Source organism: Orcinus orca, chromosome 12 (assembly GCF_937001465.1).
Source record: "Orcinus orca chromosome 12, mOrcOrc1.1, whole genome shotgun sequence".
NCBI classification, from domain to species: Eukaryota; Metazoa; Chordata; class Mammalia; order Artiodactyla; family Delphinidae; genus Orcinus; species Orcinus orca.
The window spans coordinates 26,399,382-26,412,861 of record NC_064570.1 but is presented as its reverse complement, the minus strand read 5'-3'; the positions used below and the strand labels follow the sequence as shown (position 1 = coordinate 26,412,861).

Genomic DNA, 13,480 nt, shown 5'->3' with positions numbered 1-13,480 from the left:
AACAACGTATCTAATACGTGTCTGCCGTTTAGATTCCATTCTCTAAATGGAATTTTGTTTGTTTGTTTACGATCTTCATTCTTGCCCAGCCACTCAGTAACTTGGCATTCAAGCTGACTATTTTCTGTCAACCAAGGACCATACATAGGCCCCAGGCATTATCAACAAGCAAGTAACACAATTTTATCATGGACTATATGCTTAAGGAATCCTAAATTGATACTACATTGTTGGCATGTTGCAATTACCTAAAATAGCCTCAATTTTTTTCACAAACTGAAAGGATTAATACAAGAGAATTTAAATACAGATCAAATTCCACTACTGTAGAAACAGTATATAAGAAAAAAGATTCTAAGCCTCAAGTAATAGCTCCACTTGTTTCGATGAGTCATTATATAAAAAAATTCTTCCACGTTAAAGAATTACAATATCTCCTTGCAGTCAATTTAATAGATTTTGTCAATATTTATAAAAGACCTTAAAGGTTTTTAATAAAATCTGGGTATTTATTTAAATAATTTTGGAACATGATACTGATTTCATATAAAAATAAAGTGAAGAGCCTAACGCGTAGTTTACAGGTGTGTAAGATTATTATTTTCAATGCATTTTCACATCTGTTATAGCAGTAATGAACATTGTTCTCATGTGTCCAGTTTGATGAAATCATCCATATTGTGAAGTCCCTAAAAAAATTTCCTTGGAGGTTTCACTTATTCACTACTTAGAGCATCACCTTGCACGTGGTAGGCTCCCAATAATTATTTATTAAATTGTTGAATTCAATGGGCAGACTGTAAGACCATAAAAGGCAGAAGTTGCACTCTTAACATAATTCTGTGCAGACCTTAGGAAGAAATCTTGCAGATTTTAAGTAGTCAACAAATGTCTACTGATGGGAAGACTGTAATTTAAATGTTCTCAAACAGAAAATTTATTTCTAGCAGACAGGAGAGCATAATTATAAATGAACAGACTCTGGGATCAGACAGTCTTAGGTTCAAAACTTGGTTCTACCAAGTGGCACTGGGAAAGTGGATAACTCTGCAGGGTCTCAGTTTCCCCATGTGTAAAACTGATCCACTGGTATTATCTGCCTCATAAAGACTGAATAAGTTCAGGCACGTAGAGTGACTGGCACGGCACCTGGCACTCAGTAACACATGGTGTTCATTTGCGTATGACTTGCCTTAAATTACAAGATCAAAGTAACATATTTGGTGTGTGGAGTCTTAGAGCAATTTGCCAGCCCTCTAAAATATTATATGCATTTTTTCCCTCCAAAAAATAAACCTGTTTGGAGTGATCTAGACTACTGAAGTTCCTGTTAGTAATAATGATTTCCTAGTATATGAATGAAGCTGGGTTTGCAGACACTGCAAGCAACACACTGGTGTATTTCTGACTTGTTTCTGGTTAAGGCACCCTCTGGGAACTATCTGATTTAAAAAAAAAAAAAGCACCTTTGACTGTCTTTCTAGTGATAAAACCATTTTATAATGCTTTTGGGATAAACGTTAAGTTGTATAAAACTGATAGTAATGCAAATAATACTTGTCCACAGCGATACAAATGAATATTGTTTGGTAGAGATACAATTGATTTCCACCTTATAGAATAGATGACTCCAACATTTATAGACTTGCCTTACAAGAACACTCTATGACATAAATCACAGCAAGATCCTTTTTGACCCACCTCCTAGAGAAATGGAAATAAAATCAAAAATAAACAAATGGGACCTAATGAAACTTAAAGGCTTTTGCACAGCAAAGGAAACCATAAACAACACCAAAAGACAACCCTCAGAATGGGAGAAAATGAAGCAACTGACAAAGGATTAATCTCCAAAATTTACAAGCAGCTCATGCAGTTCAATAACAAAAAAACAAGCAACCCAATCCAAAAATGGGCAGAAGACCTAAACAGACATTTCTCCAAAGAAGACATACAGATGGCCAACAAACACATGAAAGGATGCTCAACATCATTAATCATTAGAGAAATGCAAATCAAAACTACAATGAGATATCATCTCACACCAGTCAGAATGGCCATCATCAAAAAATCTAGAGACAATAAATGCTGGAGAGGGTGTGGAGAAAAGGGAACCCTCTTGCACTATTGGTGGGAAGGTAAATTGATACAGCCACTATGGAGAACAGTATGGAGGTTCCTTAAAAAACTAAAAATAGAACTACCATATGACCCAGCAATCCCACTACTGGGCATATACCCTGAGAAAACCATAATTCAAAAAGAGTCATGTACCAAAATGTTCATTGCAGCTCTGTTTACAATAGCCAGGACATGGAAGCAATTTAAGTGTCCATCAACAGATGAATGGATAAAGAAGATGTGGCACATATATACAATGGAATATTACTCAACCATAAAAAGAAACAAAATTGAGTTACTTGTAGTGAGGTGGATGGACCTGGAGTCTGTCATACAGAGTGAAGTAATTCAGAAAGAGAAAAACAAATACCATATGCTAACACATATATATGGAATCTAAAAAAAAAAAATGTCATGAAGAGCCTAGGGTTAGGACGGGAATAAAGACACAGGCCTACTAGAGCGTGAACTTGATGATATGGGGAGGGGGAAGGGTAAGCTGTGACAAAGTGAGAAAGAGGCATGGACATATATACACTACCAAACATAGGGTGGATAGCTAGTGGGAAGCAGCCGCATGGCACAGGGAGATCAGCTCGGTACTTTGTGACCACCTAGAGGGGTGGGATAGGGAGGGTAAGAGGGAGGGAGATGCAAGAGGGAAGAGATATGGGAACATATGTATATGTATAACTGATTCACTTTGTTGTAAAGCAGAAACTAACACACCATTGTAAAGCAATTATACTCCAATAAAGATGTTAAAAAAAAAAAGAATTGCCTTACAGTACATTAGCAGTTTGGCATCTATCAGCAATTTCATTGCAGCATTCCTAATTGTGTGCGTGCACGTGTGTGTGTGTGTGTGTGTGTGTGTGTGTGTGTGTATGTGTGTAATATCTGCTCTTCAAATTATCCTTTGAACCAATTTTATTATCTTACTGGTTTTTTCATGGTTTTCTCTGTAGTATACTGGGGAAAACCCTGGATTATTTGGGATTCAGAAGAGGTGAGTTCGACTTCCTACTCAACCAGTCGATTTATTCTGGCCAAGTCAAATACCCTTCTCCAAGGAGGAGTTGCCTCAACTGTGAAAGACAGAGGACTACACTGCCACATCTATTTGTTTTCTGAAGCAAATAAGATAATCAAAAGAGGACTCCATTGCATAGAACAATATACATTTACATTATCATTCTGATTTAGCCACATAAAATCACCTACGCCCCAGTGTGACCAAACTATAAATTGGAAAACACCTAGCTGGAGGTAGAAGCCGCTGTGGCCCCTGGACAGCAGGAATCACACTCCTGGTCCTGGGTTGCCTTGGCTCTAAGCTGATACTTGTCACAATGAACTTATTAGAAAACTTGAATGTGATATCAAGAGGTATTTGACATGTAATAGCCTGGGTTTCCTTAATTCTTTGGGGATGATTTTTAAATAAGAAATAGGGGTAACTTAGATTTTGAAAGGAGAGAGAATTCTCTGGCTTAGGCAAATACCTGGTTTTATATGGTTTGGAGTCAGTGGTCAGATGGCCTGACATCCACTGATAATTCACTAGAGTAGTTCTCCTCCATGTTTCCGTTTCTTAAGAGTTCTTAGAAGAGACTAGAAGTATTGGAAAATACTAATGTAATTGGTCACAACCTCTTTTAAAGCCTTGCTGTACAAAGAAATATAACTTCCTTCCTGCATGAATCATATACCAAAGGCAATTGCTTTGCCCATTGTTGATTACCTACTGTAACTGAAATGGTTTGCTTGTGGAATGTTTACTGTTACCTTGTGCAACTTCTGAAGCATTCAAGTTACACAGATCCGCTCTGCTAGGATTTTCAGTAGAAGACGCTGTTAACATTTAAATTTTTTCTCCTCTCTTCTGTGTCCCCCTAAGAAAACTGCCACAATGTAGCCTGGGTTCTGTATCTTTTAGTTTTTATGTTTTCTTTTGGAAAAAAACAAAATTACAAAATAAAAAACATAAGATGTAAGTACTCACTTTCCAACTTTTTTGGAATAATTAGACAAGACTTTAAAAATCAGCTTTGTCTCATAGCATCTCTCCTTCGCCAATAATCTGACACATATTTTGATGAGTTTCTTTTTTTTTTTAATAAATAAAGTTATTTATTTATTTATTTTTGGCCACGTTGGGTCTTTGTTACTGTGCGCACATTTTCTCTAGTTGCAGCGAGCGGGGGCTACCCTTTGTTGCTGTGCGCAGGCTTCTCATTGCAGTGGCTTCTCCTGTTGCGGAGCACGGGCCCTAGGCGCGCGGGCTTCAGTAGTTGCAGCACGTGGGCTCAGTAGTTGTGGTTCACGGGCTCTAGAGCACAGGCTCAGCAGCTGTGGCGCACGGGCCCAGCTGCTCTGCAGCACGTGGGATCCTCCCAGACCAGGGCTCGAACCCGTAACCCCTGCATTGGCAGGCGGATTCTCAACTATTGCGCCACCAGGGAAGCCCTTGATGAGTTTCTTAAGTCAACATCTCCAGCCAGAGATAAAAGCCAATATATTAAAGCAATGAAAGAAGTCAACATATTAGAATCACCAGTGGATTTTAAAATAAATTATAATTTTGCTTTGCTTTCCTAGTTTTCTTTTATGACACTAATAAAATTTGCAAATCTAATTTTGCTCCCTGAAAATAAGGGGTAGCTTTCTTAAACAGCCAGTTTCCCCACATATCTATATCCAGTTTATGGGACAGTGAGGCTGTTTTCTCAAGATATACCTTTCCCAAGGCTGTTGGTTACCCGTTTCTTCCTGATACTCACACAGCTGTAGTTCCTGCAACACTGCCCACTCCCACCTCATTTACTATAGTCTCAACTCTCACCTTGCCTCAGGCAGAGCGGAGTGCTGTTTGAAGGGTCCGCTTAGGGCAACTACTTGCAAAGCAAAACCAGTTGGTACCTGTTGGTGGAAACTTGCACATTCATTGGGCTTTGTGCTTGTCAACCTCCCACTGCTCCACAAAGAAGCAGTGAACCAATTTTATCCCGCAAACCAGAAACAGGAACTGAACGGGCCTCTAACCAGGCCTCCAAAACAGGAAGCAAGGGACAGTCCCTGCAGCCACCAGAGGGGAACTGACTTGTAGCAGAGAACTCCCAGAAGGCTGGCACCAGCCACGGCCACTGGTGAGACAAGGCCAAGTTGTGAGCCTATAATTAGGCTTCACCTAGAGGTGGAACCAACTTGAACTATCAACTGATGAACATACGAAGCAGACAAAAGGCAACCAAACTGAAACAAGAAACCAGGATCCCAGGAGCCTGGGAAGCAGGACCAGTGGGGACAAGCTGCAGTTGACTATCTGGGATGAGAAATGGGTGCTCTAAAAACAAATGTTATTTTTGTGCTTTGGAGTTTTGTTTTTCGTTTTGCTTTTTTCCAATTTTCTAGTAAAGCTCTTTTTGGAAAATTTTAACTTTACCTCCAAGAAAGCAAGAGGAAGCACAGTGTTCTGAGCTCACAGGAGGCAGGCAATGATATGCCAGCAAAAAGTCAACAGCCCAGAGAAAAACCATGAGTGGGCCTCTACTGGGATATTTTTTTAATCCCTTCCTAAACTAGACTTTTTCTTTATGAGTTTGCCTATGTTTGCTCTTTTGATAATTTTGCTAAGGCTTGTTTCTTGGGTGAAGAAGCAGTGATGAGGTAGGAAGGGGCTATAAGGTGGTTTAGACTAGAGGTTCTCAAACACTGCTCTGTTAATTGGCACGATAAAGTTTTCATCCATCATGGTGAAATGGGAAAAAGAATAATAAATAATGCGTTTTTCCACACATTTACTGTATGCAAAAAGCTATTCTTTACTCTAAGGTTATGCCTTCCCTAATTCAACATAAAAAAAATGTGTTTTCTTTTTAAGAAGTCATGGCAGTAGCTGGCTGGTTGTCAAGTTTTCTTTTTCTCTCTTTATAATACACTTACCTGGGAAGATAAAATGTTGACAAACTCATGTCAGTCTTCAATTTTTTTAAACCGGTTCATGGGAACCAATATTTAGGAAATACTGACGCCACCCAAGTATACTTCTCCCTCCAAGTATATGAGACAGTATATAAGAAAGCCTCACTGGAGTTAAAAGTAGAAAATGCAGAAGTGGGCTGGAAGATTCTCAGGAACTTCTCAGTCTGAGATAGACAGGAGACAAAGGTTATGTTTGCTTTTGTTTTGTTATCAAATAAGACTGGAAGTCCTAAGGAGCTGTGCTGGAAGCAAGTGGAACCAAACCCAGAAAGTTCAGATGCCTGTCCAGTGACATGGCCCAAATGGGTGACTTTTATCACAAACCCAAGTAAGGCGGGAACACTATAGAGATGAAAATATAAAGGCTAAGTTCTTAAAATTTCAGCCTCCATGTGTTTCCTTCCTGTTACCCACTGTTGCTAATGGGTGAAAGGCTGAGTAAGAGATTGCAATACAGAGAGCCTGCCTAAGAGAAAGGCCAGGAGAAGTTCTGGCTAGGGGCAAGGAAAGGGGAAGCAGGCAGCCATCCACTCCTGAGCCCCCCGAGAGGGAGTGAGGTGGCCTTGAGCAGAGCACTGTCCCTGGGTCTTACATCAGCTGGAAGTCAAGCCCCATAAATAGGTTTGGAGGGGACGAAGGTGAAAGTGTTTACGGATCCCCTGCCGTATCACTTCCTCCTTCGCTGAGCATCCTTCCTCCTCAGTCCCTGCCCAGGCTTCCTCCTCTCCCTAAAGCCACCCAATCCTTCCTTTGTCCCCTGCCTCACCAGAGCCCCTCTTCTCAACACCACCAATCCAAAGTGATGCTCGTACATCCAGCCAGGATGCTACCAGAAGCTAGATGAACGCAAAAGTTCCTGATTCTAGCACAGGGAAAGATGTATTCAAAGTCCCAGTTTCAGGACTTCCCTGGTGGCGCAGTGGTTAAGAATCTGCTTGCCAATGCAGGAGACACGGGTTCGAGCCCTGGTCTGGGAAGATCCCACATGCTGTGGAGCAACTAAGCCCGTGCGCCACAACTACTGAGCCTGAGCTCTAGAGCCCGCGAGCCACAACTACTGCACCCTCGTGCCACAACTACTGAAGCCCACGTGCCTAGAGCCTGTGCTCCGCAACAAGAGAAGCCACCGCAATGAGAAGCCCGCGCACCACAACGAAGAGTAGTCCCGCTCACCGCAACCAGAGAAAGCCCACGCACAGCAACGAAGACCCAACGCAGCCAAAAATAAGTTAAATAATTAATTGTTTAAAAAAGTCCCAGTTTTAGGTTGGCAGGAACATAATTTCCTGAATGTTTAAACAGATAAATGGGGTTCACACTTCAAGTACACTGAATTAACAAGGCTTCTTATAGTCTAGTCCCAAATTTAACCACCATCTATAATACTATTTCTAAGAAAAAGTGTGCTCCTGGATCTAAGCAGCAACCTTGAATCATTTAGCCTGAATGAACGAATATAACTTCTTTATGGTTCAGTTTTTCCATAAGCAAAGCAGGGGAATAACAAAGCCTATACCAGCCATACTTCACAAAACTAATGTTCATTTTTTTAAAAATGTTGAGACCCTGCCAGTTGGGGTCTGTCTACCTGAATGGAATAGTTCTGCATCACTAACATCTGTATCGCTGACATATCTTAGCTTTCACAGAAATTTACTGCCTGCAATGCAGGGAGCTGGGAAGGGGTGTTGTTAGCCTGGCAACTTCCATCTCTGAGTGACAGTATTGTATGTGTAAGTACGATGAATTTTCATAAAATCTTTCATAGAACATTAGTTTCCTCTCAGAACGGGAATGAAAGAGAGAATGACAAGTGTAGTCAAAGAACAAACTCGATTACAGTTGAACGATAATCAAATAGGGAAAAATCAGTGAAAACCTTTAACTGCAATCTATCCTTTAGAAAGATACCAGTACACAAAGATAGCGGAAGCTTCTAAAAATGTAACCAAGCTTTAAGTTCTTATTCATTCCATTAAGCTGAGCTGTTCAAACACCAACATTCCCTTTGAAATGTTGAGGCCCTTGTTAAGTCCCTCTTGCTTACCATTCTATTGCAGATTGGGGTCACCTCTGAACCCCACTCCCCAGTTTGATTCTAGAGGCTATTTCCTGGAAGCCCAAGGCATTCCGTGTAGACCCTCACAACCAGGACATGAATCTGCGCTTCTCACGGACCCTGATCTCCTGGAGGTGGCAACATGCTAGATATTAATACAAGCAGTTCATTCATCTCTGTGGACTGAAGTGATTCATTTTTTAATCAATACTGTCACAATTTTAAGGTTCAGAATTTGAGGGCTGGAAGGAATCTTAGAACCCAATTATTACAACCTTTCTCTGAGATTTTAAATTACTTGCTCCAAATTAGAGAAGAACCAGGACCAGATCTAGATGTTGAAACTCTTGTTCCAATGCTCTGTCCCTGCACACCCTGCTGCCTTCCCTTTTCAAACTCACAGGATTACATGAGGGAATCTTAGAAATTTTCTTCAATCTCCCCCTCTACTTCCATCCTTGGTCAGTTTTATAGGCCGCTGAAGGAGACAAAGGGCCTCACTCACAATTATGTGGTCCAGAGCAGAGCCAGGATGAAAACTCAGATGGAACTTGAGGGATGATGTTCTTCCCACTATATCATAATGGTTCAACTTTCGAGCGGAGGTAGTGGATGTAGAGCAATGGTCAGCATGGGGCCAAAACCTTGCCAGGCCTGTTTTTGTAAGGCCTGCAAGCTAAGATTGGTTTTTCCATTTTTAAATGGTTGGGGGAAGAACATCAAAAAAGAATAATACTTTGTGAATTACATGAAATTTAAATTTCAGCGTCCATTAACAAAGTTTTACTGGAATACAGCCACGATGATTTGTTTAGGTCCTCCTGAGTAATACCTGCAGAGTTGAGGAGTTGTGAGAGACACCTCCTGCAAAGTCTAAAATGTTTATGCCATCTGGCCCTTTACAGAAAAATCTGCTGAACCCTGGTAGAGGACGAGCAAGCACTCTCTTAGAAATCAGAAGTCAAGTTCTACTACTATCTAACTTGGCCGCCCTCAGTTTAGAAAAACAAAGGGTTTGGACAAAACTGATACCATCCTTATTCGGTCACATCTTCAACATCTTCATGCTGAATGAGGAAGCTCAGAGATCATGTCACAGGCAGGGGTGAAACTGGGGCCTGCCCAGGTTGAACAAAGCAGTGGGATGGGACAGAGCTGGCCCGGAAACACTGGTTTTCCTAGAGCGTGTCCTCCTCCCCACTATTCCACATTGCACCAAGATGGCTCATAAGGTCCCTGCCAGCTCTCTGCCACATGAGTTTGATGCTTCCCTCTCTTGATTCTGAGAGTAAATTAGCCCAGCTAAATGCAGATAGCAAGGGCGAAGCCGGACTTTTTAGAATCAGGCACCCAAAGTGAAATCCTCCATTAACCAGTTGTTACCTATGACCTTGGGCCAGTGATGGACCCCTTGGTTTTCTCATCTAAGAAGGATGCTAAGTACTTTCTTCACAGGCTTGTTTGGACGATTAAATGAGATACATTTCAAATGTCTGGTCCCTTCTAATCTTTCTCTCTCCCTTTCCCAGAGACAGTATTTGGAGAATAAACAGTACGTGAGCCTTGTTAGGAAACTCTTGCAAATTAGCTTAGAATTTAAGATTACTTTTATAAAAAATACCCAATCTATCAATGCAATAAAAACAGACTTATTATTTCACTGGGTGTTTTCCTCACATACCTTTCAGTTCTTTGAAACTTCTTCTAAATTATAATCCAAAAATAAAAGTGCTGTAATTTTTAGAAAAGTTATATTTCTTGTTTAGAAAAGCAAGCCACACAAAGAACCAACCTAAAATATATTATACTCATGTCCAGTTATGAAGACCAAGACTGTAAAATACACCCGAACCAAAGTCCTAGTTTATTTAGTCTGGCTTCCTTAACATGAAGTTCTTCTTGTTCTTAAAATATTCAGCTTTGGCTGAATTCCAAGACAGACACAAGCCTACTTCAGGTGTTTTGAAAGACTGAAGAGAATTAGAACTGGAAACAAGATTGGATTATAAAACCTTCTATGTGATCACAAATGCAAGAACCTTATTGCTTGAAACCACCATTAAATCAAATTTTATGTCCCCACTTATAAAAAAAATAAATATGTATATATATCCTCAACATTGGTTGTACAGGGTGCTAAAGGTTAATTTCAATAACATGCTTTCATCCCTAACATTTGCTAACAGATAGCAAATTGCTGCAGTCACTTGAATTGCAGTGACACTTTCTGAAATCTGTAATAGGTTGAAAAGATTTTTTTTTCATGAATTATTCTAGCAACCACTTTAATGGGCACACTTTAATGGCCAATCTAATCTTAGTTATTAAAATAGCATATCAGTGTTTTAAACAATGTTAAAATTATATACTTTCCAGGGGCTTCCCTGGTGGCGCAGTGGTTGAGAGTCCGCCTGCCGATGCAGGGGACACGGGTTTGTGCCCCGGTCCAGGAAGATCCCACGTGCCGCGGAGCGGCTGGGCCCGTGAGCCATGGCCGCTGAGCCTGCGCATCCGGAGCCTGTGCTCCGGAACGGGAGAGGCCACAACAGTGAGAGGCCCGCGTACCGCAAAAAACAAAACAAACAAACAAACAAACAAAAAATTATATACTTTCCAGCCCATCAGGGCATATGGAGTAATAAAAAACAGGTTCTTTCACCAAAATCCTAACAAAGATATCATACAAGTTTAGTGTAAATTACAAAGTTGCTTTTGGAAGTAATTTCTTGAAACTTCAAATTGGTAAGAGATGGGAAATCAAACCACTAAACTTAAGGTTAAGGGAGCTGGGAAGATCATGACATAACATGCAAATTCATACAGATCCGCTCTGCCTGCAGCTGGCTGAGTGGCAGAAGTCATGATTTCTGTACTCTCAAAAGTACACAGAAAAAATGAGGACATCATCTAAAACAGGCACAGGTATATACAGAAGGAAAATGTGGGCCAAACCTAACAGAACAGAAACCAAAACACTAAATGTAGAAAAGGCTGACTGGGGCAAATATCTCGCAATGCACGAGATCAGAAGTTCTTTAAGAGGACCACACGCACGCCGGGCTCCTGGTGGCTGGGCAGTCAGACTCTCGCACAAATACACTCTCCCCAGAGCTGCGAGAGGCCGCCCGGAGCAGTCACGCAGCGCGGCTCGCTGCCTCTAAGATTGGGCAAGAAGTAAATAAGTAGGAAGCACGATTGCTGCCCAGAAATTGTTTTTTCCTGCCCAGGAAAGAAAACAAAAAACATTTTCCCCCTGCGGTGGCCTGGGAAAAAGTGAACCCTGACCGCGGCGGATGGGGAAGGGGTTGCACACGCACCTGCATTGTAAAAACGGTCCAACACCGCAGTTTCCCCAAAGTCCAGTTTCCCGAAATGCAGGGTCTCCAGGGTGGCGCCCACCGTCTCGCACGCCTGCCGCAGGCACTGCAGGGCCTCGCTCTCGGCCACCACCAGCTGCCCCTGGCTCGCTTCGTTGATGACATATGCCACCGTGGTCCGTCGGCCTCCTCCGCCACCAGAGTTGCCCCGGCACCGGGTGGCGCTGCTCCCGGGGGTGGCACTGGGACACGCAACACCAGGGGCGGCGGCACTCTCCACGTTCCAGAAGCTGCCCGGTGGCGGCGGCGGCAGCTGGTTCTCCTCGCCCTCGGCGGCCGCCGCCGCTCCTCCCCTCCGGTAGCTGCCGCCCTCGGCCAAGGGTGGCACAGAGAAAGTGATGCCCTCGCCCGCCTCCGCGCTCATCTCTCCCGGCCGGGCTGCAGTGGCGGCGGCGTCCCCCGCCCAGCCGCACCGTCTGGCCAGCCACAGCTCGGGGCTGCTCCGCGCGCGCCGGGCTAAGCAGCTGCCATCCCGTGTCGCGCCGCGCCGCCGCCTCCTCTCCGGCGCCCTCTCCCCCGAAGGGACGCCGCTGCCCGGCGGCGGCTCGCCCCTCCTCGGCGCCTCCGTGGCCGCGCCGCTCGCCCGCTGCAGGGTGTAGAGTACAAGGGGTGGGGAACCGGGTTGAGCGGGAAGAGACAGCGCTTCCTTTTCTTGGCGGGCGGACAAGTCGGCTAGCGAACCTGCGCCGCGGCGCGACTCAAGGGCGCCCCTCTCGGGGTGCGGTGCGCCCTGGCCACCCGGAGTGCGGTCCTGGTTCCTTCCGTGCCGGGCGCTCTGGGAGGGGTCGGGGAGGGCGCCCTCTGGGTGGGGAGCTACCTGGCCAGCACCTCAGAGGCGGGCCGACTCCCTGGACCGCGTCCCGGAACAGCTGCAGCGGCCGCCGAAAGGATCCGCCTTCTTCCTCGGCGGCGGCTCCCCTTCATCTGCTCTGTTTCCTCCTCCTTCCCCGGCCTCGTTTCTCTGCCGATCGCCGCGCCCGCTTTGGCACCAGCCTGGCCGCTCCAGTCTCACCGCTCCTTGCAGCAGCTCGCCCAGTCGGCCACCGGCTTCTTGGCCGCCCACTCGTCGCGGCACCGAGAGTCAGGGCCCGCCCCGGGGGAGGGCGCTGCTGGGAAGCTCGAGTCCGGACTAAACCGACTGCGCCGCGGCTCCCGGACCTCAACCCAGCCCCGAGCGCCGCCCGGGGCCAAGGTTCTGCACCGTCACCCACCGGGCCCCCCACCCAAGAAGACCTGGAGTAGGCAAAAGCCCGGAGCGCACGCGACGACAGGATGGCGCAAAAAAAGTCTCTCTTGCGAATACTCGGGTCTTCAGAGCCAGCGCAGGAGGCATTAGCAGCGTTCCCCTTAGCCAGGGCGTCCCCCTCCGGCCCCAGCCGGCCTCGCTCTGCAGCGCGGTCCGGTAAAGCGTGCGGCGCTGGCAGGACTAGGGCAGCATCTGGAGGCCAGCATTGCGCGGGGCGGGAAGACTTCAACTACAGTCCTGCAGCCGGCCTGAACTGGAGGGTGGTTTACTGGTGACAGTGGCTCTCCGCAAGTGGCAGGCTAAATTTATCGGGTCTGCCCTGGTACTTTTCATTTTCAAATTTTCAATAGCTCTGCTATCATGAATAATTGATTAGCTTCAAGTGCTGAACGGTATAGCGTTCCCATTTGGGTTCTTAAAATTTCCCCCAACATCGCGCATACTTACCTCAGATAGAAAACCGGTTCCATACTGGACTTGGCAACTCATCATCCGCCAGATGAAAGAGGGAAATTAAGTGATTACTTCTATTTTTTTAAATTGCACCACGGGAGGGCGGGGGGGAATGCCTGAATTGCTTAAGAGCAATCAAAAAGTATCTACTTATTTGGGAAGCAAAAACAGATGTGTAAGTTCTCAGAGAACTCCAAAATGCTATAACTTCAGGAAAACCAGTGAAAGCTGCAGTGAAAT

The 13,480-nt window shown here is 44.6% G+C and overlaps 1 protein-coding gene across 3 annotated transcripts in view; it reads right to left on the bottom strand.

Annotated features, from left to right (window-relative positions):
* Nucleotides 1-12,229, bottom strand: part of MAP3K5 (mitogen-activated protein kinase kinase kinase 5) — a 210,953-nt gene extending 198,724 nt beyond the window's left edge. For 2 of the 3 annotated variants that reach the window (XM_004263783.4, XM_033406517.2), the window contains exon 1: nt 11,482-12,229. In XM_004263783.4, coding sequence (XP_004263831.1) covers nt 11,482-11,905 — 424 coding nt within the window. In that variant the 5' untranslated portion in view covers nt 11,906-12,229. The remainder of the gene's footprint in view (nt 1-11,481) is intronic. The other variant, XM_049695571.1, reaches the window with a different exon arrangement.
* Between the last annotated feature and the right edge of the window lie 1,251 nt (nt 12,230-13,480).